At 45.8% G+C, this 25,676-nt stretch overlaps 1 protein-coding gene across 5 annotated transcripts in view; it reads right to left on the bottom strand.

Annotated features, from left to right (window-relative positions):
• Positions 1–10,955: 10,955 nt before the first annotated feature.
• LOC143360495 (UDP-glycosyltransferase UGT5-like) overlaps positions 10,956–25,676 on the bottom strand; it is a 50,420-nt gene continuing 35,699 nt past the window's right edge. For all 5 annotated transcript variants that reach the window (XM_076799420.1, XM_076799421.1, XM_076799423.1 and 2 more), the window contains exon 3: positions 10,956–11,712. In XM_076799420.1, coding sequence (XP_076655535.1) covers positions 11,412–11,712 — 301 coding nt within the window. In that variant the 3' untranslated portion in view covers positions 10,956–11,411. The remainder of the gene's footprint in view (positions 11,713–25,676) is intronic.

Genomic DNA, 25,676 nt, shown 5'->3' with positions numbered 1-25,676 from the left:
ATTTAATTATTGAACCCTCAATTTCTCCCAAGCGTCCGACTTCTGGTTGAGTTGTACCACTGAAATTTCGAAGTTTCGTGCCACCTCTTTTACTATCATGTTCTCCTAATACGAAATTTCAACCTTCGAAAATTTTTGGAAAATTTTGGAAAATTTCGAGCGTCTGACTTGTCATTGACTTGTACTACTGAATCTCGTGCCACCTCCTTTGTTGTCATGTTCTCCTAATACAAAAGTTCAATCTTCGAAAAACCTCTGAAAAATTTCGAAAATTTCGAGCGTCTGCCTTGTCGTTGACTTGTACTACTGAAATTCGGATACCTCCTTTGATATCATGTTTTCCTAATACAAAAGTCCAAATTTTCGAAAATTTCCTAAATTTTTCGGAATTTCGGCCGTCTGGCTTGTCGTTGACTTGTACCACTGAATTTTCGAAAAAGTTTCGAACGTCTGGCTTGTCGTTGACTTGTACTACTAAAATTCGGATACCTCCTTTGATATCATGTTCTCCTAATGCAAAAGTCCAAATTTTCAAAAATTTTCTAAACTTTTCGGAATTTCGAGCGCCTGACTTGTCGTTGACTTGTACTACTGAAATTCGGATACCTCCTTTGATATCATGTTCTCCTAATACAAAAGTCCAAATTTTCAAAAATTTTCTAAACTTTCGGAATTTCGAGCGTCTGACTTGTCGTTGACTTGTACTACTGAAATTCGGATACCTCCTTTGATATCATGTTCTCCTGATACAAAAGTCCAAAATTTCGAAAAGTTTCGGAATCTCGGCCGTCTGACTTGTCGTTGACTTGTACTACTGAATTTCGTGCCACCTCCTTCGATATCATATTCTCCTAATACAAAGTTCGATTTTCGGAATTTTCGAAAATTTTGTCGAAAAATCGAGGTTTGTATTAGGAGAATATGATATCGAAGGAGGTGGCACGAAATTCAGTAGTACAAGTCAACGACGAGTCAGACGCTCGAAATTTTCGAGAATTTTCAAAACAATTTCGCAATTTTCGGATTTCTACTAGGAGAACGTGATAGCAAAAGAGATGGCCCAAAATTTAACGTTCCAGGGTGAAGAAAGAAGAACACACATAGACCGTTGTAATTAATATTCTTTATTTCTGACCAAATAAGTTACAATGTTAAACGTGTACAACAAATCTCTCGCTGCGCATACGCTAATACTAATAAAAGCTGGATACTATCTGGCGAGACGCCCCACAGTATATTCAAAGTGAAAAGTCTAAATTCACCTTTAGCCGTCGCACGTGACCCAGGGTCCGGGTGATATTCGAGTTATCGGAATACGTCTGACCGATGTAATACACCCGAGGAGAATTTACTGTCCGGCCGATGAAACAGCGATAGGTTTCGGGTCGGCCGTAGATGGGTCGTGCGACAAGCCGGCAACGGGGGGGGAGGGGGGGATCAATGGACCACGGAATTTTTCGAAACGTCGTTAAATCCCCCGTGTCAGCAGGGCTCCGGAATCGATTCCTCGGCAGTGGAGCCTGCGGCTATTTCTGGTATCGAGGATATCGAGCTCTCGCTGGCCCCAGAGTAAGCGACTTAGCCGTTCGCCGGCGACGAAACAAGCCCCTTCGTCGTTCTCGTCGCCGTGAGATTCTAGACCGGCTTTCCGCGCGACCATCGTCGCAGTTTAGGTTCCCGCTGTCTGCCCGGATACCGAGATATCGCGCACGGAATCCTTAAACTGGCCTTGGAAAGCTGGAAATCTTCGGGGCCGGTTGACCTCTGGAAACGCCACTGACGATAAGGACAATATTATTCTCCGTTCTTCATAAAACACAGAGACTGAATTTTGCAAACCTCGAATCATTTTCATGGAAATAAGCTCCTTTTAATACTCACTTTCGTCGCCGATCCCCAGGACAATCAGAAGTCACCGCTCCCCCAAAGGATCAGGGCCACCCGTCGATCACCGAACCATAAAAATCGCGGCGTCCCCATATTCCTCGACGTCGAAATCGTTCGTTCCAGGCTGTCGTGTAGAAAGGGCAAAATAAAAGAGTCGAAGGGGTGCAATCTCGCCGGGCGAGCAAGAGGAGCTAATCTCCCGACATAAAGTTGCTCGGGCGGAGGCAGCCCGGCGGAGGTGGTTTAACGCGTACCGCAAATTATACCCTAACCAAGAGGGTACCGAGGGGTTGTGGAAAAGCGGAAGAACGGGTCCGAAGACGGAAGAATACGCTGAAAAGAGAGACGCAGTCTTCGGAGTTGAAAGGGTAGAGAAGGAGGAGAGTGTTGAAGGTGCAGGGAGGGTGTCGGGGCAGCTCACCACCGTGTCGGTAGAGGGGGATGCACGCGACCCTTTCCACGGCAATCTGTAACTTCTCCATTCGACGCTAACAACCAGCCAACACGAAGAGAGGCACGGAGCTCTTCACGGTCCGACTGCTCGACCTCTAATACCTTCTCCTTCTCGTTGGTCCGCGTTCGCCTTGGCCACCCCCGCCCCCTACCAGTTCAGCGACGAAAGTACGTCCTCGCAACGGCACGGCGTCGTGTTCCTTTGGCCCCGTTCCGAAGTGCCGTTTCTCGAATAAACAGTCTCGACGGGAAAGGGAGCCGTGGCTGGCTGGCTGGCGGCGGTCTTCAGACCAGTTTGCTGGTGCGGGAGGTCATGGGGGTGAAAGGGGGTAGGGGGTGCGGGGGTGGGCGAAAACGAGCAAGTCCTTTTCGAGGAGCCCGTGAGTAACGTGTGGCCTGGTGTGTGGTGCGGTTTGGTCTCGGGTCTCGGTCTCGGCCTCAGTCTCGGTGGCCAAGCAGTAGCTTACTCGCTCTACAAACGTTCCTTGATGAGATCGACGTGAGTACCCCGGAACTACCGGCGGCGCTCTCCTCGAGCCAGACTCCTTGAAAGTGTGGGTCGGTCGGCAGTCGTTCGGTCCCCCGGTTAACGAACTGAATTTTCACAAGACGTTGCCCTTTAACGGCTCAAGGAACGTTTACGGCCACCGCGACGTCGTTCAACCGACGCCGACCATTCTCGCAAATTACGCGCGACCACCGGCCGGTTAATCTTCGACCGCAAACTTTCCGACCATACGCCCCCACCACGCCAACGTATCCTCCCATCGTCTTCTTTCTTTTTCCTGCTATTTTTCCCGGGGGGGGGGGGAGGTTTTTGTTTCATCGTTTTTATTCAGCGTCTCCATCCTCGAAAACGAATCGAACGCGAGAGACGCGCACCTGTTGAACGGCGTTTGGCTAATTTCTCGGTCGCGCCCCGAAATATTAATAACAAGCGGTAAACAATCGATGTTCGTTCGGTGAACGGGATTTTATCGCGCTGCGGGAAGGAAATCGAACTCGCTCGACCGAAAATCTCGTTGCGATGCTTTCGGAGCAATTCAGTGGACTGAACTTCACAATTGCCCCACCAAGCTTTCGGCACCTATTACGCGTCATCCTATTCGTCTCGGCGCGCCGAATGCGAATACGGCTTTCGTTTCCAGCGAAAATTACAAGTCGCCGAGATATTCGCAGGAAAACTTTCTCGCTAGCACATTAAGTGTGCGTCGCGGCCTCCGTTTTCATTCTGAATCGCCTAATTGAGCGAACGCAAGAAAAGCTAGTTAAACAACAAGATTCCCGAGAATCGAAGAACCGGTTTTTCCGTAGCAATAAAGAAAAATTCCCGAGAGTCACGTGGTAGAGGACGAACCGTATCCGGACGGTGCCGGCGCCGGATAATTGTCGCTTACCGATCCGCTCGCAGTGAAAAGTCGACGAGAGGCCGGGTCGGGCCGCGTAGGGCCGTGCCGGGCCGGAACCGGAAAAGCGATACGAGCTCCCGCGTTGCAAAAAGGAGGAGAGCGCCGATGGAGGAAGCGCAAAAGGACCGACCGAGCCGGAGCCGGTGTATATCGCGCACCTGTTGCCCCCCACGGGATCAGGATTTACATTTTAATAGACAGTAGACAGTGGAACCGGCGCGACGCGGGGCGGACTACTGCCGAGAGAGTTCACGGTTCCCGGACTCGTCTTCGAGTCATTAGGAAAATGGATCCTTCCTCCCCGCCGGAATCCGGTACCTAGTGCCGGTCGATGACCTCTGTGTGGACGCGTCCGACGGTTTCAGCCGTCGGTCAATCAACGAAATTAAAGAAAAACCTCGGCCTAATTGGAAAAGTTTTTTCGTCGCAACCGGTATACACCGCGCCGCCTACACCGTAGAGAAACGCCGGGATGTTTAAAACCGGCTACGCCGAAGGAATTGCGTTTCAATTAGATTACCGAGCTCGTAAATATTGGAATTCTACTACCGGCGGACGTCCCGCGTCCATGGGATCGTATTACAGAATATGAATAAATATCATTTCCCTCCTTCCCCCTAAACCCTCCTCCCCCCACGCCCCCGCCCCACCACCACCAGAGTTATTGTACCGGCATGCTCTTCGTTTCCGCTTAATTTCGTCGACCCCATCCACTTGTTACACGTTATCCAAAGCCCCGGCTCTCGCAGCTATGAGAAAACGCACGCGCATCCGGAATTTAATTAGCTTAATTAAATTCGGATCCTTGCCGAGCCGGGGTCGCCTGACCTACAATCACAGCGAAAGAACGTGTTTCAGGAACCATTTCAGGGTAAACAACGGGATCCGAAGAGTTCTGCAAGTTTCTCATCGGTTCTACTTTAAACGTTAACGCTGGAATATTTTTATATAATCTCCTACCATTAGAGAACCTTAATGCAACAACAATGCACTGTAAAGATATTTCTACTGTAGCGAAATTAAAAGGTTGCAAATCCACGATTAAGTACAGTGCATAGAGTGCGAATTTTATACATCTACCCCAAGAATAAATAATTGAAATATGCAAGTAAGAAATATGGAAGTAATTCAAAGAATTTAAGTCTACACATTAAAAGAAAGAAATTTTACAATTTTATAATTTGGAAAATTTTAATTTTTACTCTTACAACTTGTGACCTAGAAAATGTTCATCTTGCATAATTATTTAAAAATTGTAGAATTAAAATTTTTGTTCTGCACAGTGTAATCGTTGCTTCAATAGATAAACTGTTTGGAAAAAAGTATGTTTGCGACGGTCAGAATAATATTTATCGATTTTGGCGTTAAAAAACAATTGCGCTCGAAACGCGCAGATGAGTTCCGCTCAGTTTTCGTGGAAAATAAAGGAACTCCGCAATGATGGACTGCGGGAAAAAGCCCGCGAAAGATGAGACAACGTTTTCCACGAATTTCGCCAGCTCGTTCACGAGTTTCAAGCATTCCTTGTGAAAAACGTTGATGTGCAAAAATTTCGCGGGACTCGGGGAAAAAAAGAGCAGTCGCGATTAAAACTGACCTCCGCTGCACATTCTACTGCAGCGAAGATTTAGAGGAGAATGGCGGTGCAGCGAAAAATTCGCGCTCCTTAAAAATGTCTATACACATGCTGGACACAGAATTTAATCTACCGCCCTTTAAAAAATACTCTCGGCTTTCATTTACGGAGGAACGACTGATCCTTCAATCTTCAAAATATTCGCGATTTTGCTTCATTTTTCAGAGAATTTTCAGAACTCCCAAATGGTGGATTTGATGCGATAAAATAATCAACACCTTCTTCACAGCTCTTTCGACGTTTTTAAATTTTTGTCAACAAAATATCTACGTGTCTTTCTGCGCTTTCAGCGTTTTACACATTCATGGCATTAAAACATGCTTTTTGTTTCAGTTTTTGAAAAGTCATCTCCATGAACATCTGCAGTAATGATGCTAACCTGGACAATATATTATAAACTTTATATATTTTAAACTTTGATGGCTCTAAAGGCCTACTAATAAATGTTACTGTCAGTAATATGTAAAATGTGACTCTGATGTACAAAATAGAAATTATCTAAGTCGATTCTTCCCTTTAATAATTTTAATTTCCATTCCTATTTATTTCTATAAAGAAACTTTGAACCACGTAACACGGCTACGTAACAAAACAAATTAAAGGAAAATGATAATTTAATAAAAGAGGTATCGAAATGAGCTTCTCCACCGAACAGCCGAATCGAGGAAGGGTGGAAGATTAAAGGGACAGTAAGTTTCCCGTCGATGACGTCTATAGCATCCCCCAATTTTCCTATTTCTTCGCTTCCCTTCAGCCGGTATTATGTTGAATGGGGGTAGACCGAAATTGCCTGGCCTATAGCTCGTTCCCGAACAACAGACCAGCCACACCTATTCCATTCGACCCTCCCTCCCTCCCGGGCCAAAACCGGAGAGCAACCCCCTTCAGGAAGAATCCCCGAAGAAAAGGGAGAACTACTCATGATCGAATCGACCAAGTTAAAGCGAGCGCGAAATGATGCGGCGTAAACTCTGACATGGCCGACTTTCATCCCTTCGCGAGCGATACTGGAGAACCACTCTTCCTTGAATTCCGTTCGCACCCTTTCACGTTCGACGGCCCCGATCGAATCGCGATGCTCATTGATAACCGCTCACGCATTCAAAGTAATTGAATTTTTTAACCGCCGATCCCAATCCCCCATAGAGGCCAGGTCTGCGTTGGGGAGACTTCATTAACAAATTGACTGCGTCAGACGCGTTACAAAATCAATGCACAGGGTGTGAAGAAATTACATGTCGCGGTTTTTCTGGAGATTGTTCTAAAAAACAAAGTACCGCAAAATTAACCCTGATAATAATTATTTTTTAAAGTCTGCCTCATACATCGCCTACCCCATTTTGTCACAAATTCGACGAGGAAAATGGATTCCGTTTATTACAATAACGAGTGCCGTCACTCAACGGTTTAAACAAATCGCGAATAATGTTGAAATATGTTTTAATAAATTTAATGCGCGGATAACGATCGCCCCATTATTCGAAAATTCCTTGATCGCAACACTTTTGATTTCCTGTCGTGTAATTTGAAGGGCTTCAGCGTAATATGAAGCGCCGTGAAATATTGTATACTGATCCAACATTAATGGCTGGACCTCCATCACGACTACTATTCTGCCTACCTTATGATAAGCCCGAGGGTCAATATTGTGAGCGCCTATATTATAATACAGGACAGATAGTATATCCCTATAATCATTACTCATGTTTCATCCGCCTTGTTATTTGGAGCGCGTTTTTTCGTACCCCTCGGAATTATTATCTTCAGCTTTATAACTTATAACAGCGGAGCTTAACTTCTCTACAAAGGTTCTTCTCGCGATATTAAAGGGAAATATTCTAGGTCGGAAGTATTGTTTCGTTTTGGAGTCAAAATAGCTTCGAGTGCAAAGTGTTAATAATGTAAGAAATATTTTGAATAATTATACAGCAATTTTTAGTGGCTCCTTACCAGTCGCCATTCGAGTGCTAAGGGTTAATACAACTTAACACACTTGAAGCGAAATCCCGGCGATAAAAACGATCGCGATTCTTAACCGAATCCGAATTTGATTAACACTAACGACGCTCGTAATAATTCGTTTCGAAGTTCCCGTTGTACCGCGAAACGAACGAGCTGACTCAATAACTTCTGACAAAAGCGGCGCGCCGTTGTGATTTCAATAACGGCATTATAAAACAAAGAGTCCGAAACGGGTAATTTTGACCCGTGCATGGTAATTCCATTATTAAAAGGACCTGGCCGGTGGAAACGGAACAGCGCTTGCTATATATATATATATCCAGTTGACGGTATTGTTCACGACGACCGTATGTGACAGAGGAATAATTTGAAAAAATGTTTTCAATGGCAACAGCTTTCGCGTCGGCGCCCGGTTCCCAATGTTACCGAACCCGTTAATGGGTTTCCGAGAGACGCAGCTCCGCGTCGCTCCGAGTCGCGTCGCGTCGCGTCGCGTCGGCCCCCGGAGGAGAAATCGTTAAAGACACGCTAACGATATTTCTCGGTTACTTTGGCTGTATTTTCACAAAAAATATCTCACCGGCGAGGATCGCTTAAAGACGCAATTTAATCGGGAACTTTACATTCCATTACGCCGAAGAAAAAGTACCGTATCGCCCGGGAAGTACGTTCCTCTCGCTGGAACCGCTCGCGCTAACGTCGCCTCCTCTTTCCTTCTACCGCAGAACGCTTTTTAAAAAGCTTCCTGTGTCCAGAGAGACCGCTCCCGCACCACCGAGCTTCCCTTTGTAGCGATCCCCTGGAACTTTTCCTCGGTCCTCGGTCCTCGTCATCGGTAAATATTATATAATCGGCCGAAAAAGCAATAAACAGGAAATTACGCTCCGTGGCAGAAGGAGTAGCAGACTAGTCTAAGTAAATCTACAATCTTTTGGTAAGTAAACAAATTGGCGATAGAGCATTACGTGGAAACACGAAACATGGCAAAACAAAAATGGATTTTTGCGGGGAAAAAAAAGAGAAATGAATTTCGTTTCCCTTGACCGATGGGAACCGCAGAGAGCATAGGTTCCGGTCAGAAAATTCGAGAGTGCATTCCGAGCACGGACACAGGCGTCCGTACACATATCCAGAAGCGAAAACCAGGACTGCTTGCGCCGAGTTAATATTTAACAAGATTCGGCAGGCCGCGAAACAATTCTCGTGAAACGGATACAAACCGAAAGGACCGCGAAACGATATTTCGATGCGTTAGCAGCTCCCGCAGCGAACCGGGTTTAATATTTCACCGCGCTCTGCAACGGTAACGAAGAAAACTTTCAAAAGATTTATCTATATACATACACCGCGCGCGGCCCCGGGAAAACGTAATTGAAAATCTCCCGGGCGCCGTGATAACGTGGCCACACGTAGCAGCTCGCGAACTACCCGCGGAAACTTGCCCGTTTCGCGTCGATAAATTATTTTATTCCGCGATTATAGAGAGAATCGCGCGAACGATCTATGAAACGTGTCGGCGTCAGAGCACTCGTCGCGCGCTACGAAACGAGAAAAAGAAACGACGCGAGGGAACGTCGGAAAATCGTCGGGTCGCCGAAACGCCACATACGAATGCACAAAAGTGCTTGTTGTACACGATCCTGAAGCTCGATCTAATTTCATCAGCCTTTTAACACTTCCACTGCCTCGAGAGTCGTTCATGGAAAAAGCGTTTCAACACTAAATTCCCGACTCGCGAAAAATTCATTCGAACCATGATTATTTCGTTTAAAAAATAGTTCAATAATAAATTTGGCCTCGTTTAAAGCCCAGGGTCTCTACTTTTGCTGTCTTCAAAGCCCAAAGTCTCTACTTTTGCTATTTCTAGAGCCCAAAGTCTACTTTTGCTATCTTTAAAGTCCAAAATCTCTAGTTTTGCTATCTCTAGAGCCCAAAGTCTACTTTTGCTATCTTTAAAGCCCAAAATCTCTAGTTTTGCTATCTCTAAAGCCCAAAGTCCAGTTTTGCTATCTCTAAAGCCCAAAGTCTCTACTTCTGCAATCTCTAAAGCCCAAAGTCTCTACTTTTTCCATCTCTAAAGCCCAAAGTCTCTGCTTTTGCTGTTGGAGCTCACCATTCTGCCCCATTACAGTATTATCTCGATAACTGTCGCAAAGGCCTCCACCGTAACTGTGAAATCGAGCTTAGAGCTTTAAATCAAAGCTTGAACTTTCTCGTTTTTTTTTTTTTTGGTTTCTCGGAATACTTATTCTCGCTATATTCCCTGTGGTAATGGGGATAATTCCGGGACGTTTATCATCCAGGCCTTGGCGACATATACAGAGAAATCAGAGTTACAAAAGGTCTTTCACGCGCTTCTCCCAGCAATTCCTGGGCAAGTGTGCTCGATCATCGAGCCCGATGAGTAGGCGATCACAGCGATCGTTGAAGACAGCTCGACAAGGAACGATCGCTCGGATAGCGGTGCTCTCAGACGACAATGGCGTCCGCGTGACGGTTATCTCGAGTCGGGATTTTCCCGTGTGTTTAATAGATGGTCCCGGGTTCTCGCGCTGTTTGGGCACGGATGGGAAAATTTGCGTCGTCGGAAGAGGCTGACGCCAGGAGGCGGAGCTGACGGGGACCGTCCTCCCGCGTTTAATCTGCCGACGGTAGACGCGATCCGTCTTTGTTGTCGTCGACGGTAGCGTCGTCGTCGTCGTCGTCGTCTTCGCAGACGTCTGGCATGTCCTTCTTCTTCTTTAAGAGTCCCTTGCTCGTCTTCGAGTGCATTCGAGTACACCGTCGGCTCCTCGGAACCGTTACCTCCATCCGCGACGCGTCGCGACGCCCAGCTACAACCGACGCGACGCAACCACCTCGTCGCACCTAAAGCCCCTCCTCGACGTTCCCGTTGTTCTCTTCGCCGTTGTTACGAGCAGAAGCCAGTTGACACAGTCGGTGACTCGGCCACCTGGGAAATACCGGGTAATGCCCGCAAAGCTGGTCTCCCCTCCCTCCGACCCCCTCCGTTTCCTTACTCTCACCCCTTCCACCACCCTGCAACTCTTCCTTTTTTCCGTTGTCTGTCTTTCGTCGCCCTCGTCTCGCCAACTCGCGTTCCTCGAGGAGCGAGAGAGAGAGAGGGAGACAGTTCGGCTTCTTTCGACGGAGCAGCCGACAGGCAAATGCGAACGAGCATCCGCGAAAATTGCCCCGACTTCCGTCGTCTCGAGTTCTGTAATCAGGATTAGACGCTGATGATTTAATTTATCGAGCCCCACCCCACCCTCCTCCCCCAGTCTCTCGATCCGAAGTCGAGTCTCTTCACGACGAATAAAAACTACTCTAGATTGGCCATTGTAGGAAGTTCCTCGAAATCCGACCGGAGGAAACATCGATTGCTATGGGAGCCCGGGGATGGTTGCAGGCGAAACTTTTTGAACTGTGCCCTTAACCTCTTAAGTGGCTACGACGTATATACAGTCGTCATCGCTGTAAAGAATTAAATAATGTAACACAGTATGTCCATGTCGAATATATTCGCATGCCTGTAACAACAATTATTATTATTATAATAGTGTTTTATTATATTTTTGTTTTGTATTTATTTGATCGTAGAAATTCGGTATCAATAGAAAACTATTTATTTTGCTCTTTCCTTACAAATCGTACCGAGTAGGCGTGGTTTCGTTGCTCCTAACAGAGCAAGGCCAATGCCCCAAGGAGCTACCTATGCCCGCAACTGCCTTTTGTATTACTCCAAAGTCTGAGCTGAACAGACACCGTAATCATTAGTATAGGAACTTTGGTCTTAACGATTCATTGTCAATAGAAAATTATTTATCTCGCTTTTACTGTACAGCTTACTCTAAGTAGGCGTGGCTTTGTTGCTCTGAGCGGGGCAAGATCAGCAACCCTTGGAGCAATCGGTGCCCGCGACAGTAATGTAGTATCCGTGAAATGGAACAACAAGACAATTCGATATGAAAGTGAGTTTTGAATTTGAACTTTGTAACGATAAATATGTTATATGTATGTGTATGCTTTATAAATATTTTTGTTTCGTTTAAACTGCACGGTCGTCAATTTTTCTTCTTCGAGTTTGCATAGTGATTCGCATCGGCCTTCGTCTTCTTCCGGCCGCACAGGAGACGTTTCGATACCCAGTAGATGGCGTAGAGGGTGACCAACCCCATAGCTGCGAATGCAGCCATGACGTCGACGAGATTGCGAACGTACCACGGCAAGCTCGAAGCTTCGCTCTTCACGTAGGGCAAGCCATTGCCCCGGCCAATGTACTCTGTCCACCAAACTGCCGTTTGCAATGGCGTCGCTGGTCGATCTCTGAACGCTTTCGACAGTCTTCGCGCATTCTCACGGTATCTGTAACAGAAAATCATTTCAGAGTTAGAACATTTCGTTGGGCTAACAGTTTACACGTTTTTTCCCAAGTCAATATTGCCAAACTACAGCCTCCAGGAAATTCAGCGAAATTAAAATAATTCGGAAAAATTATTATTTAAAGTAATTATTAACATTTTTACTGCCTCGATGATCATACATAGATGACGCAATTTTTCTACCGAATTTGATAATTTTTATTGCAATCTATGGAGTCGCAAAATGTTGGGTTAAGTGTAATCGAGTTGGAACTAGTTGGATACCCTTCTATACAATTATTATTTAAAGGAATTATTAACATTTTTACTGCCTCGATGGTCATACATAGATGACGCAATTTTTCTACCGAATTTGATAATTTTTATTGCAATCTATGGAGTCACAAAATGTTGGGTTAAATCTAATTAAGTTGGAACTAGTTGGATACCCTTCTATAAAATTATTATTTAAAGGAATTATTAACATTTTCACTGCCTCGATGGTCATATATAGATGACGCAATTTTTCTACCGAATTTGATAATTTTTATTGCAATCTATGGAGTCGCAAAATGTTGGGTTAAATCTAATTGAGTTGGAACTAGTTGGATACCCTTCTATAAATTGCAGAAATTTTGGGGATTTATTGCACAGTGAGTATTCACCCCCAACAAAATATTTTCCATTTTCTTTGTTGACACTGATGTTGCAGGTATCATTAGACTTTTCCCTTTAGTTATGACGCGGTTGGCCAAGAAGCTGAGCTCCAGTTCACCGGCAACAAATTGCTAAAAATGAACGATCCTTTTATGCGATTCGACGGGGAAGGTACAGTTAACGCTCGGCTGTGGCGCAGAGCGATGATGATCGTAGGAGGCGCATCGCTCTCAGCTTTTTTTTTTTTTGCCGCGGCGCAGTTAACAACGTTGCCCGGGCGTGCGTTGCAGGTTGCAGGGACTGTTAAATAATTCATGAAACACGGGGATCGATCGACCACTCGATACCCGCGACGAGCGGAAAAAGATGCCGCGGGATACTTTATAAATATCTCGGGGTGTGCTTTTAACGGGTCGCTTATCGGTCACCCGGAAACAACCTTTTCCATATCGATGAGAGGACGTCTCGGCTACAGACGCAACAGACAGAAAACAACGGATCCTCTTTGGCAATCGGTCATTCATTCGAAACTCGCCATTTTGCACCTTCGATGCCATATTGTAAATCTTCACCGCGGTGGAACGAATCGGTGTCAGCAAGTACAGTATCGCCTCCGTAACTGTCGCCAAGGTCTCCACCGTAACTGTCAATATCCTATCCCCACCACTGGGGGCACCCCGTTGGAACCAATGAAACGGTAAACAGGTGTTTAGCTTACTTCAGAACAAAAAATGTTCTTGAAACTTTTAACAATATATTTAGTTTAAACTATATAGGAGAGACTTTTAGAAGAACCGAATGGCAATTTATTTCTGTCCGGTGGTTTTATTCAGCTGTTGGATACGTGTTAGGTCGTCCCATAAGTTCGTGCCGTGGATATGTTTATATTATTCACCACTGAAAAACCGAAATTTTATAGTGGCGCTATGTCTTTGCCAAAAAGCTCGGAAGAGGTTGTGGAATGAAAGAGTGATTACATATTTTATTTTCAGAATTTAAATGGTACAAGAGAGTAAACGGCACGAACTTACGGGACACGACCTAATGTTAAATTTTCGCAGTCTTGTTGTTGTTCGAAATTACACCCACTCATTTTTTGAAAATTCGAGCAGGAAGATCCAGAGGCTTGCCGTGCCCCCCAAAAAATTTGGGCTATGTCCAGCCAGCTCGAAACACGGTGCATCGGTGACAGAGAAGCAACAGAGAGCATGAGGGCGCAGGAAAACACGAAGAGCGTTGGCAGACGGGGGTTGCGGGGGCCGGGGGGTTGCTCCTGGCCGTGCTCGCGCTCGCAACCAGCCCCGACGACCCGGAACACACAATTTACCAATCGGTATTCTCCATTATTCGTGTTTACAGCTGCAGGCCGCGAATCAACCTGGTCCCCCTGTTATTTGCCTCGGTCAAATTCAGTCGCAGCCCTGCGGTGGTTTTGAATTAACCATCAATTTTAAGCGCGTTCGTCGTCCCTTCCGTCGACGTCGACGTCGACGTCGCGACGCGCTCGACTCCGCTCCGATTACGCGATGGCTCGCAGAGTGTCGGATGGACACCGGTGTCCACGAAATTAATTTATTGTTCCGTGCACAACAAACGGCAGAACAATGGAACACGGCCGAGAAAGACGAGCAAGCTTCAGATAATGCGGGGAAATAAAGTTCGACGGTGCTCGATATCACGGGGTAATTTTACCCAGGTACTCAAAATGTTGTTGTTTCTTCCTAAGCAATTTTATTATTACGAAAAGACTGTTTATTGCAATCAGTGATAATATAGAAGTATTATTCATTAGAGCGGCAGCGAATTTTTCTGAAACGAAGGGTTCCTTTGTAATGAATTAATTCATTAACGCTTAATTACACGGGGAGAATACTTTGCAAGAGCGAGGGCCGTAATATATTTTAATGTTAATAGCCAAGGGACCAGGGATGAAACTTTTCTAAGACCAGCATGCTCCGGATACGACGAGAGGATGGAAGTTATGGCTCTGTAACGAGTAGCGAATAATACATACACATCCTTAAGGGTATCACCTTCGAAGCCACTCGAGCATGTCTCAAATAACTCATTACATCCACCATGAATGCTCTCGAGGGGATCCCTATGGGGGAATACGTTCTTCAAAAGCCGGAAGATTTAATAGGTAAAATGAACGGAGGCGAGGCATACTATAGTGATCCTCCGCTATAAAAATCCAGTGTTTAGGCGAGCTGCAAGCTACTGGCTCGTAAAATTTTAATCACGCTATTAACGCTTAATATTAATAGCCACTGAACGCGGTTTAACGCATACAAATCTCTGCAAATATTTCGAAATGTCTACGACAGCTTATGGATTCCATCATCCTCATTACTATACGAAATAAATTATTTGAACTAGTTATTTCTTGTTTTCTTTTCAAATCATATTTGCCCAGATCCGATGTAGCCAAACAATACAGTGTTTTCTCGATATATGTCAACAATGCTGGTCTTGCCAGCGACATATATCGTGCAGGTCGAATTACGTTTACACTCCTCGGCGTCCGAGGACTCTCGAGTTTCGCGGCCCCTCACGGGACTTTTATCAGCCAGGTAATTGCGACATATATCGAGAAAAGACTGTATCTCAACGATCATTTCTCCAAGCCTGGTCCCGACGAATTTAGGCATTAGAACGGTGCAAGAATCATCCCCCTGGATGCTACTTGGTCGGCCACAGGGGTGCGATAGCATTCCACGGATCACGGAGCCATCATTCTTTCGGCGACCGCAATTAGAATCCCCTAACCGAATAATTCCTGCGCGTAGGGTGCCGCAGATGAGTTGTGCGTGCACGAGAGCTTTGTCCCGGAAGTCACATCGTGGAAAACGAAGAGGCCTCCCCGAGTCCCTACGATAACGTTTCAAGTACTCGGGAAGTAAGTTCGTAACGTGCCTGTGTACGAACTGCGTGGGTTGTATGCGTGTGTGTGTGCGCGCCCAGGCCGAGCGACAACGATCCCAGATATCGTGGGAATTATGATCCCCCGGAGATACGAGTCGTCCTCAGAAATGGGGATAGAAACGGTTCCTCGCCTAACTTTCGCTACATCTGCCTGCAGACTTTCCTGGCAAATAATTTTGCTCGGTTTCCGATAACGCTACCACCCCCCAAACCCAACCCCCACCTGCCTCCAACTATTCCCTAACCCTGACCGAAAGAATTGCAGGAATTCACGAGCTCCCGAGGAAGATACGATCCTCGACATTTTCCACTTCATTTGCGAAATCTCTGCGAAATGATCGCTGGATCGGCACGCTCTTATGGCAACGATGCTAGACATTACGCGAAACATTTATTCATAATTAACCCTCACCCCTCGTCCCTCGTGGGTTTACATCTCTAGTGCACTGTTCTCTCCGTAACTGTCGCCGAGATCTCTACCGTAACTGTCCAAATTATATCCCCACCACTGGTTTAGACTGTTCCAATATTTTATTCTTTTTTCCGAAAAACCATCAGCTTGGGTATCTCCAAATATTCCAATTTCTTTGAAGTGTGTGTCTTTTTCGAAAAAGGGCTAATAAAGAAAAATAGAATAGCATTAAGGAGTAAACTCAATACATTCTCCGACATGCAATTTTCTTTTCTTCTACACGTGTAAAAGTAGAGGACTTGCTCTTGTGCAGTTTTCTCTCCGTAACTGTCGCCGAGGTCTCTACCGTAACTGTCCAAATTCTATCCCCATCGTCTAAACTGTTATAATGTTTGTATTCGTCTCGTTTATCAGCCTTCTCATATGGAAAAACCATCAGTTTGGGTATCTCCAAATATTTCAATTCCTTTGAAGTGTGCTAGCAAAATCAAATATTAAGGAGTTAACTCTACGCATTCTCCGACATGTAACATTCTTCTTCTCTGCACGTGTAAAAGTACTTTGATCTCGAGGCTAGCGAAGCGTATTTAAATTTTCATTTCAATTTACATTTTTAACTCTCGCTTTCTATTTCCATTTGAAAATGTTTCCTTTAAAAACCAGCGTTGCTAAAGAGCGTTACGTGGACAGGTTTCGACGCCGACCAGACGGCGCACGAGATCTTATTAAGCCTCGCGTGATTAGCGCCGCTATTCACAGGGTAATTTTACACGGTCGTCGCACCACGCGTCTGTCTATAACGTGTCGTATTTGTTCGGGAGTACGTTGTACCTACAGGTAACGAGACAGCGAGGTAAACGCAGCAAACCCATAAAGAGAGATTTGGTTCCTGCGGTCAACAAAGGGTATCGTGACACACTGGGGAAATTCCAGCTGGCATCAGTATTGTGTGATCTGCACGCGTCCTGCGTTACGGCTGTTCCTATTGGACAGTTCTAAAAATTGAAACGTCCACAACCGTTGCGCCTTAATATGTCCGAGCCAACAACGAGGCTTCCCTTAATCGACTCATACTACTTTCTCCTAATTCTACCACATTCGCAGCAGTTGCGTAGGTTATAGGGGTTAATAAAAACCGGTTCACGAATTTTATAAATTAACACGCTACCGACGAGTATTTTATGAGTTACAATTAGACCGCGGATCTTTATGCAAACCTGAATTGCAACAAACTGGAGTGAAGCAGACATTTATTTTCTTTCTAAACCCTTAGCACTCGAATGTAAGGCGCCACTAAACGTTGCTGTATCACTATTCAAAATATTTTTACAATATTAAATTTTTTTGTATTTAATAAATTACTAAACATTTCGGTATTGTACGAGTAAATTCCACCATTTTCATACGTATAACATGAAAAATATATATATTGAAGGGAAATATCCTAGGTCGGAAGAAATGTTTCGTTTTGGAGTTGAAATAGCTTCGAGTGCAAGCAAAGGGTTGATATGTTTAATCGGTTGAATATAAGTATTATAATTCTTAATTATTAATAATTTATCATTACAAAATATCATAATATTATTTACTTTTATTTTAGAAGTCTACGGCCTCTAAACTTCTTTTAATAAGATTTTTAAGCATCCTTTCGGTAAAGTGCAATTGTTGAAAATCCCAGGTGCTAAACGTGTTGACTCGAAGAGCGCTCGGCAAGAATCGTTTCCGGCGGGGGTGGCTTCATTTCGCAGTTGGACTTCGGGGGCGGTTGGGGGCTCGGCGGGGCGTAATTGCGACGCGATTTGTAATACGATCCGAAATTTATGGTTTATAATTTAGAAGACGGCGGCGGCCGGGAGAATCCTGAATAATGCGCCGGAAGATTGGGGAGTTGCGAGCGTGGGTGGGCGCGAGAGTTCGGTTACCGCGGCTAATTGGGAGAGACGAGGAGGCCTCTCGGTTCGCCGCGATAACGTTACAAGCCGGAAAGTAAGTTGGTAACGCGTCTGAGTCGGCGAGCGACGACCAGAGCGGAGCGGAGCGGAGCCGAGCCGAGCAGATCGGGGCCTGGAAGCAGATCGGAGCAGAAGCGAAGCTGAAGCAACCTAGCCAGCCGGTTCCGGGCGAATCGTAAAGTAACTTCGAAGGAATTACGAGGGGACGAAGATTACTTTGCGCCCGGGTCCGCCTCGAATTTCGCCAACTTCGCCGGCCAATATAACGCATGACGAGACTGGCAAACTAACTTTGAAAAATTCCTTCTCCTCGCGGAAATTACTTTCCACGCGGCGGACCAGCGAGCGAGCGAGCGAGCAAGGGTGCGAGCGCGTTCGCGAATATTTTAATTGCGTGTACCTGCATATTCAGCGGCGCCGGTGTTCGGGAACTCCGTGGCCGGGAATATTCGTGACTCGTTCCCCTGGAAAATTTGCAAGCGGCAAAGGACCATGGCGAGATCCCGATAACCGGAAGTCTCATTCATTATGTGCCCGTACACTTCGCACTCGCCACCCCGGAACATTATCTACCGTCGCACGCGGAAGTAACAACAAACAATAATAAAAATCCAACCCCTGCCGTCCTGTTCGAAAAATATATTTGTCTTACAATTTTATCTCGGCCGATTCTGTTTTGTAGTCGTCGGAGAGGGATATGTCGTTTACAGTGAAAAACACACATTAAGGATTGTAATTAGCTACTCCCTGCCCTCCCTCGCCGCAAATTCATTAACGTTGGCAGGATATTATCGACGCGTTATTCCGCGCCGGAAACGAGATACAGCTGTAACGCGACCGCGAAACGCTTAACAAACAGCCCGGCGAAACGACCGGCGCGGTCCGCGACCCCAAGCTAATTGGCCCAGAAGCAGAAAAGTCCGACACCGGGTATGTTTCATTTGCACCTGACACAAACAACGTTTAAATCCTCAATTACAGTCGCTCGGCCGTTACGCGGACAGGATATCCGTTTGACGTACGTGCCCGTTAATTTTCGAACGCGGTTCCTGCGCCGCGCCGCGCCGGTGGCGACGGGGGATGCACGAGCGACACGAGCTGAACACGATCCGAAACGTTTCCGTGGAAATACCGTGGGGCCCTTAAATTGTTTTGGTTAAGGGCTTTCTCCTGTTTCGGCCGCTTCGAATGTCCGCGATTCGCTTGTTACCCGGTTCGCTGGCGAACCTAAGTATTTTCGCGTGATTTCCCCGGCCGCGTCCGTGCACGCCGCTGATGAACATCCGAGCGTAGTATTAACCCTTCAGCGATGAAGTCTGATACAGTGGGATAATGCTAGGTTAGGTAAATGTGTGTTTTCCGTGGTCTATCACAGAAATTAATAGTAATTTAAATATGCTCTTCCGTAAAATGTCTCGAATTTTATTTGTCGTTAAGGGGGTGTGCACAGCCCTGTGAGCCCTAATAAAATTGAGTGCATCTAACATATTTTTTTGTCGCGTATAAAGCTACTGTGAAACCGAGATTTTTTTAGGGAACTTCAAGCAACATTTTAGCTTTGTTCTCACATTTTTTTGATCGCATAAAATTAGAAAATGGTGGAGTGGTATAACGTTATCTAACTGCATGTCCAGCTAAACCTTGGCTGGCTCGCAGCCAGCGGTAAAAGTGACTGAAAAATAAATAATTTTTGTCACGTGTGGGGACAGCGAGGATGCGATACCGGTTCGGATAATCGAGATTCGGATAATTGATGCTCTGCCGTAGCTGATAATTTTCAACTGGATCCTAGGAAATTAGAATTTAGATGGAACATTAATCCTCTTATTAGACATAGTAGAAACCGCTAGTAATTTAAACTGGATGCTGGAAAATTAGAATTTAGATGGAACATTAATCCTCTTTTTAGACTCAATGTAAACAGTTGATAATTCGAACTGGCTGTTTACACGTTAATATTTAAATGCTACGTACTCAACCATAGGCCGAAATGGACCCATGATAATTGTTGCATTGTTGTACAGCCTGTCCCATACGAAAAGAGTCCCATCTTATGGGCACCCTTCCATTAAAGGAGATTATCCTATGGTTACCTAATTAATTAATTTTTTCCAAAGAAAACGTATCACTTCTATGATATATTTTTTTCAAGACGAAATATTTAAAATTGTTTGAGCTGTATTTCCTTGAACATGATTTTTTTGTTTAAAGTGTCTCATTGTTTAGCACGATCTCTAAGTACTCTGATAATTATTTTAGTAATGAGATCGCGGAACCTTTGAAATATTCTGAATGAGCTGCCACTCACTTTTCATTAGTTAAGAAAAAGCTAGATATAATTAAAAAGATGCAAGGCTGAATACGCTTCGCTTGAAATTGCACGACGAAATCGTTTAACGTGTATCAATTTGAACAGCTGCGTCTGACGGAAGGTTAATTAAAATATATTGGTACATAATATAAAAACAGTTACCGTTATTACCGTTTGAATTAGCTGGTACACACGCATATTTGAACATAATCAAAAGCATAGAGAACACCGCCTCGTTTATTTTCTCATTCGTACTTTACGAGCACTCTCGTTTCTAATTACAAACACCAGTAATCGATATTTCGATATATTGTTATTAACCTCTGACTTGGGGCAATCAGGAAAAAGCCGGGCGAAACGAGTCCATCTTATTTGTCAAATCAACAAAATAATTTATAAACTTGTACGTGATTTTAGTAGACTAAGAATTTATTCCACCAACCAGTTAGAAGTTAAAATCAGAATCAGTGAAAACAATGCGAGGAGATCTTTTGTGCAACTATTTTTCCAGAAGACAGAAAACATTCTCGAGTCATTATCAGTTGCCGGGTAGGTTCGATGGGTTCCGGAGGGTCGGTCATCGCGAACCGTGACCGACTACTTCGAATTAATGAAATGCAGCACCCGGAAGATCCCGGGCGTAGTGAAAAAGGGGTAGAGAGGGGGTGGAAAAGGGGTTGGTTTAAGGAGCTGTGACGAATTTACAGTGACTAGGTTCTTTTCAGCTCTTTCGCGCTCCAGTTCGACGAATTTTCAGCTAACGAGTGACACCGGGAACACTGGGAAGAATGTTTTCTTTCCGCCGACTGTACCGTGAATCTTTCCGTTTTAATTAATCCTCTCGATCCCCCGCTTCGCTATTAGACGTGCCATCGACTCGCCCTTGTACCGCTTTAACATTACGCAATTATTTCAAAAAATGGACATCTCCAAGAACAGATTATTGTGATCAAAAAATATTAAAAATAATTACAGTAATCATTCTAAAAAGTTTGATAACTTTCGAAATATATTCTCTATTTCTCAATTCGAGAACAAAGAACGGCCGGAGACTTGTTCGAGTGGCAAATGAAAATAACGAAATTGTTGCTAAGGCGGCGGCGGGTGCGGAATAATTCGAAGGCAAATCGATAAAGCAACATTAGGCGTGCGGCCGAACAAAGGCGAGACGATCACATGCTCGCATAGTCGCGGCGAGCTTATCGAAGCTCCGGCGCGGCGGAACGGTGAAAAAGGAAAGAACGAAGGTGAAATAGCCCTCGGGCCCCGAGCTCCGATCCAATTAGATTTTTAATAAAAGTTTACCCATCCCGCCGCTCTGTCCCGCGAGTCACGTACCGGTTTGCGTCCCTACAGGCTGAGAAAAAGATTAACTGGTTCCCAGGGTAACCAACCTTTTGACACCGGACTACCGGATGACCTAGTGCCACTAGCGGATTAACGAGTTAGCAAACCGCCGTCGATACTTGAGAATCCCATGGAACTTTTACACTTCCATAGTTACCCGTCTTGCGGGGGGGGGGGGGGGGGTTGAACCGCGGATAATTTTTCAAAATTTTCCAAGCATTCAATGTTCGTTCTATTGTGAATGGTAATTTCAGTTTACAAAGCTCGGAGACGAGGGAGCTAGCTAAATGCTCTGCGTTTCTGTGTACAATGATCTAAATGGGCGTGGCTTCGGTGCTCTCGACTTCGTCGGAGCCAGACCCGTGCCCCATAGGGCAAGTTATGTTCAAGTCAAATGTAATCTCTATAACTCATAAGCATCTAAAATACGAACATCTTCTAGTTTTGCTGTTTTTCCGTGTACAGTACTCTAAGTGGGCGTGGCTTCGGTGCTCTCGACTTCGTCGGAGCCAGGCCTGTGCCCCATAGAGCAAGTTATGTCCGTGTTAAGTCTAAACTCTATAGGTCATCTAAAATACGAACATCTTCTAGGTTTGCAGTTCTTCTGTGTTCAGTGCTCTGAGTGGGCGTGGTTTCGTCCACCACTCTCGATTTCTACGGGGCTAGAACTACGCCCCCATAGGGCAACCTATGTTCAAGTCAAGCCAAAAGTCTATACTCCTACAATTATAATCCTAATCATCTAATTCTGAGGATCCTCTGAAGACCCTGCAGCTTCGAAGTTCCCCTGCGTAGAATACTCCGAGTGGGCGTGGTTTCGTTACTGTTTGCCTTCTACGAGGGCAGTGCTCAATGGGGCAATCTCCGCTCGTGCTAAACTTTGTACTTCCTAAAACTCTAGTTTTGGAGACTCCATCAAGACAACCCTAATTCTGAAACTTCTCGTGGCAGAACACTCCGAGTGGGCGTGGTTTCGTTACCTTCGACTTCTACGTAGAAAGGGAAACGTCCCAGGGAAATCTCAGGTGACATAAAAAGTGCTTAAATCAAGCCATTTGTCTCCTAAAAATATAGTTCTGGAGACCCTTGTTCCCTCGGCACACACTATCCCGTGTAGGCGTGGCCTCATAGCTCTCGACCGAGACAAGCCAATGCCCGACGGGGCAATCTGTGCCGGCAATTGTTACACAGAAAAATTATCTCGCAAAAACGTCCACGCACGTTCCGAAGCTCTCGCGTTCTCCAGTGATTTCCTCGGTGGGAGGAGTTTTGCTTCACGAGAGGGAATGAGGTCGCCCTTTAAATAGTCGGAATCATGTAGACTGTGGCCAGAGGCGGTCTCTAACGTAGGATACGTCACCCCTCCCCCTCCCCCGAAGACATTCGGCGCGGCTGCTCCTGCGAAATAAGTATTTCGAGTTCGAAAGGTGGGCGGGAACCTTGGCAGCCGGCGCGGATGCATAAAGTTCAGGCTGTCCGTGGCACCGATTCTAAATTATCACGGGCCGGGACGGCGGACACGTGAAATCCACGCATTCGTAACCCGTTCGCCATAGCGTTCGCCAACCACTTGGCAGATTCTGGGCAATGAGACAGGAACAGTGGTCGCGTGGTGGGAGATCGTTCGCCGTCGATGCTGACACGTCTTTACTCGCGGCAATACAGGGTGTCCGAGAAAGAAAGGTGTGATTCCAAGCACCCTTTTACTTCTCCAATCCGCGCGCCGAAACGCTTCGTTTTCGAGTCCTGCGAGAAATTGCGTGAAACGGTCAGCGCCAATAAATAACACCGACTGCGCAAGAATCGGTGTCCGGCGAGTCCAATTTTATCATTGCGTCAATTAATCACGATCCCGCGGGACGTATATGATATTAATACCGATCGGGTCGAGATTGTTCAATTTTTCGCGGTGAGAGAATTTACGCGCTTCCGAGTATTTCCATTTCCAATGATATTTATGCTTCCGACTCGTCTAGGACAATTGCTCCGTTCGAAACATCGCGCTGACGCGTGTTAATCAAGCGTTCACCGAATGATGCTACGATATTATGCTCGCGGCGGGAAGCGAAATCATCGAAGACGGATGATTGACGGTAATTGACGTCTCAGTTACACGAGAAAAATAACGGTCTCTTGATTAAGGCGTTGGTCAGACGTGATTTCTCGCTGTAATCGTTTTTGTTAAATTTAAGTTGTCAGGTGTTGCCTTCTTACCGCAACCATTTCGTTTGGAAATTTCGATAACACGGTTTATCCAAAGGGTGCGCGCGCGGAGGGAAAAAGTCTTCGAGAAGGGGTTTGCGAGTCAGGAAAAGCACCCTTTAACCTCCATCATTTCGAAATTTGCACGGCGAGCGGAACGGCGCGAGTGAATCACGGCGAATCGTAGTAAATCTCTCGCTAAGGAGGGGTTTTTCTCGTGACGGGAGCTCTCGCGGAGCCCGCGTCGAACGTCTGCGGAGCCTGTCTCAAGAGATAAGATTTTGATCTCGTTATGCAGCGAGAGAGTCTCATTCGGCTCGCGCGGGGATCGAACGCAGCGTCGCGCGCCGTGTTTCCGCTTTATTTGCCCGCGTTCTCGCATTCGCCGGACTTATTAAGCCTCGATGTCCCGGATAATCCCGGCAGACGCCTTTGATCTTATAATAATCGAAACTTCCCGGCCGAATTTAATTCTCCGGGCGAGCTCCGTGCTGCCGCCTCGTTTCATCCCGGCCAGAGACACGGTTCGCGCTGAATGGAGGTTCGCGGTTCGCTGGAAATTTCCGATCCCGCGGGAAACACCGGAAAGACGTTGCTCCGGATCCGGGTGAAATTAAACGACAAAGCACCGACCGCAATCCCGTGGTCGACTTTTCTTTCGTTTCCCATCGATCATGCTCCGAAACAGCAGCGGCAGAGTTGGACCCACGATTCGCCACCCCTGGTGCACGGTAGGTTGGCCCTCGGTTTTCGAATTTGCAATGGGCCATTCGATAGCTTATCCACGGTAAACACTTTGTGTCAATTTTCAACCCTATATGTATACATGGGGGGTAGTAATGGGGTTACAAGCAAAATCAGGTTTTCTCGTAATTTCTCCTACCCTCTCCATTCGAAAATTCTGAAAAAAATCAGGCACATTTTAGCTACCAGTATGCACGTCTATGAATTTTTTCAGAATTTTCAATTGAAGGGGGTGAGAGAAATTTCGGAAAAACCTGATTTTCTCCGTCACCCCATTACTACCCTCCATGTCGACGTACAGGGTTGAAATTTGGCATAAAGTATTTTTTTCGGATAAGCTATCGAATCGCCTATTGCAAATTCAATTTATCCAGCTGCACCCCATGGAAGCAATCGGACAACCTGTGCTATCGTTTTAGGACAATTTCCTGTGTACTCTGAGCTCTCTAAAAAGAATTCTGGGTAACCTATGGTAACTAATCTTGGTCTGAAAATATGGTCCGAGCATTTCTTCAATCTCATCGACTTCGAACGATTTTTTCCGCGGTTTTGACGACGTTGGACCACCACGCGACGTCGCAGTTTCGTTTGAATCGTCGCGTCGCGTGTTCCACCAGCACGTGAACAGTCGCATCCGAATATCCGAGGCAGGGATAAGATTTCCGGATTTTGATCTCGTTCTATCGCCCCCATCCCCTCCCCCTCCGAACTTCGTTCTCCGTTCCCCTACTCTTTCTGGCTCGATCCTGCTCGCCGGACGTCGAAATTTTCTTCCTAAGGCCCTCCGCCGTATTACCCGGGCGACTTATCGAGTTACAAAGACGTATATCGTCGGGAAGCGATTGGATTTTCCCGACCACCGTCTAGCACCCGACGAAGGAGAAGCCTCTGGGGAACGAGATCGCTTTTACACACAGGGTGCTCCGAAATACGCGGCCCGTCCTATAACAAATTCGGGATCCCGTTCCGCTCCGTTGAGGGATTTTTTAATTGCAGACTAAAACTGTTCGATCGCGTAAAATCTTTTTCTGTCCTGTAAAAAATTGACAAACCTCAAAAAAACTGGTCGCGAGTTTACAGGATTTTCCACCAAAATAATTTCGCGTTGATTACAATCTACTGTCATTTAACTTTAAAACAATAGAGCCAGGGCATAAAACAGCGGCGCAGCATCGCGTTACAACCAGTTCGAAACAGTTTCCATTTTTTTCCGGCGAAACTCTACCTCTAAATATAACAATGATCTCTCTCTTTTCCAGCTCGTTTATCGTATTCATTAAAATCCGGGGATGAAGTATTTTTCCATAGCATTCGCCTGACGGTTTACTGTTACGGTTGCGGTTACGGTTTCCGCTTTCCCCGATCAATTACAGCGGAAAATTCGGTTGGCGGTGGGGCGAGGACGATAGGGGTGTGGT

Source organism: Halictus rubicundus, chromosome 13 (genome assembly GCF_050948215.1).
Source record: "Halictus rubicundus isolate RS-2024b chromosome 13, iyHalRubi1_principal, whole genome shotgun sequence".
Classification (NCBI taxonomy): Eukaryota; Metazoa; Arthropoda; class Insecta; order Hymenoptera; family Halictidae; genus Halictus; species Halictus rubicundus.
Note: the sequence above shows the minus strand (reverse complement) of the source record. Positions and strands in the feature narration are given on the sequence as shown.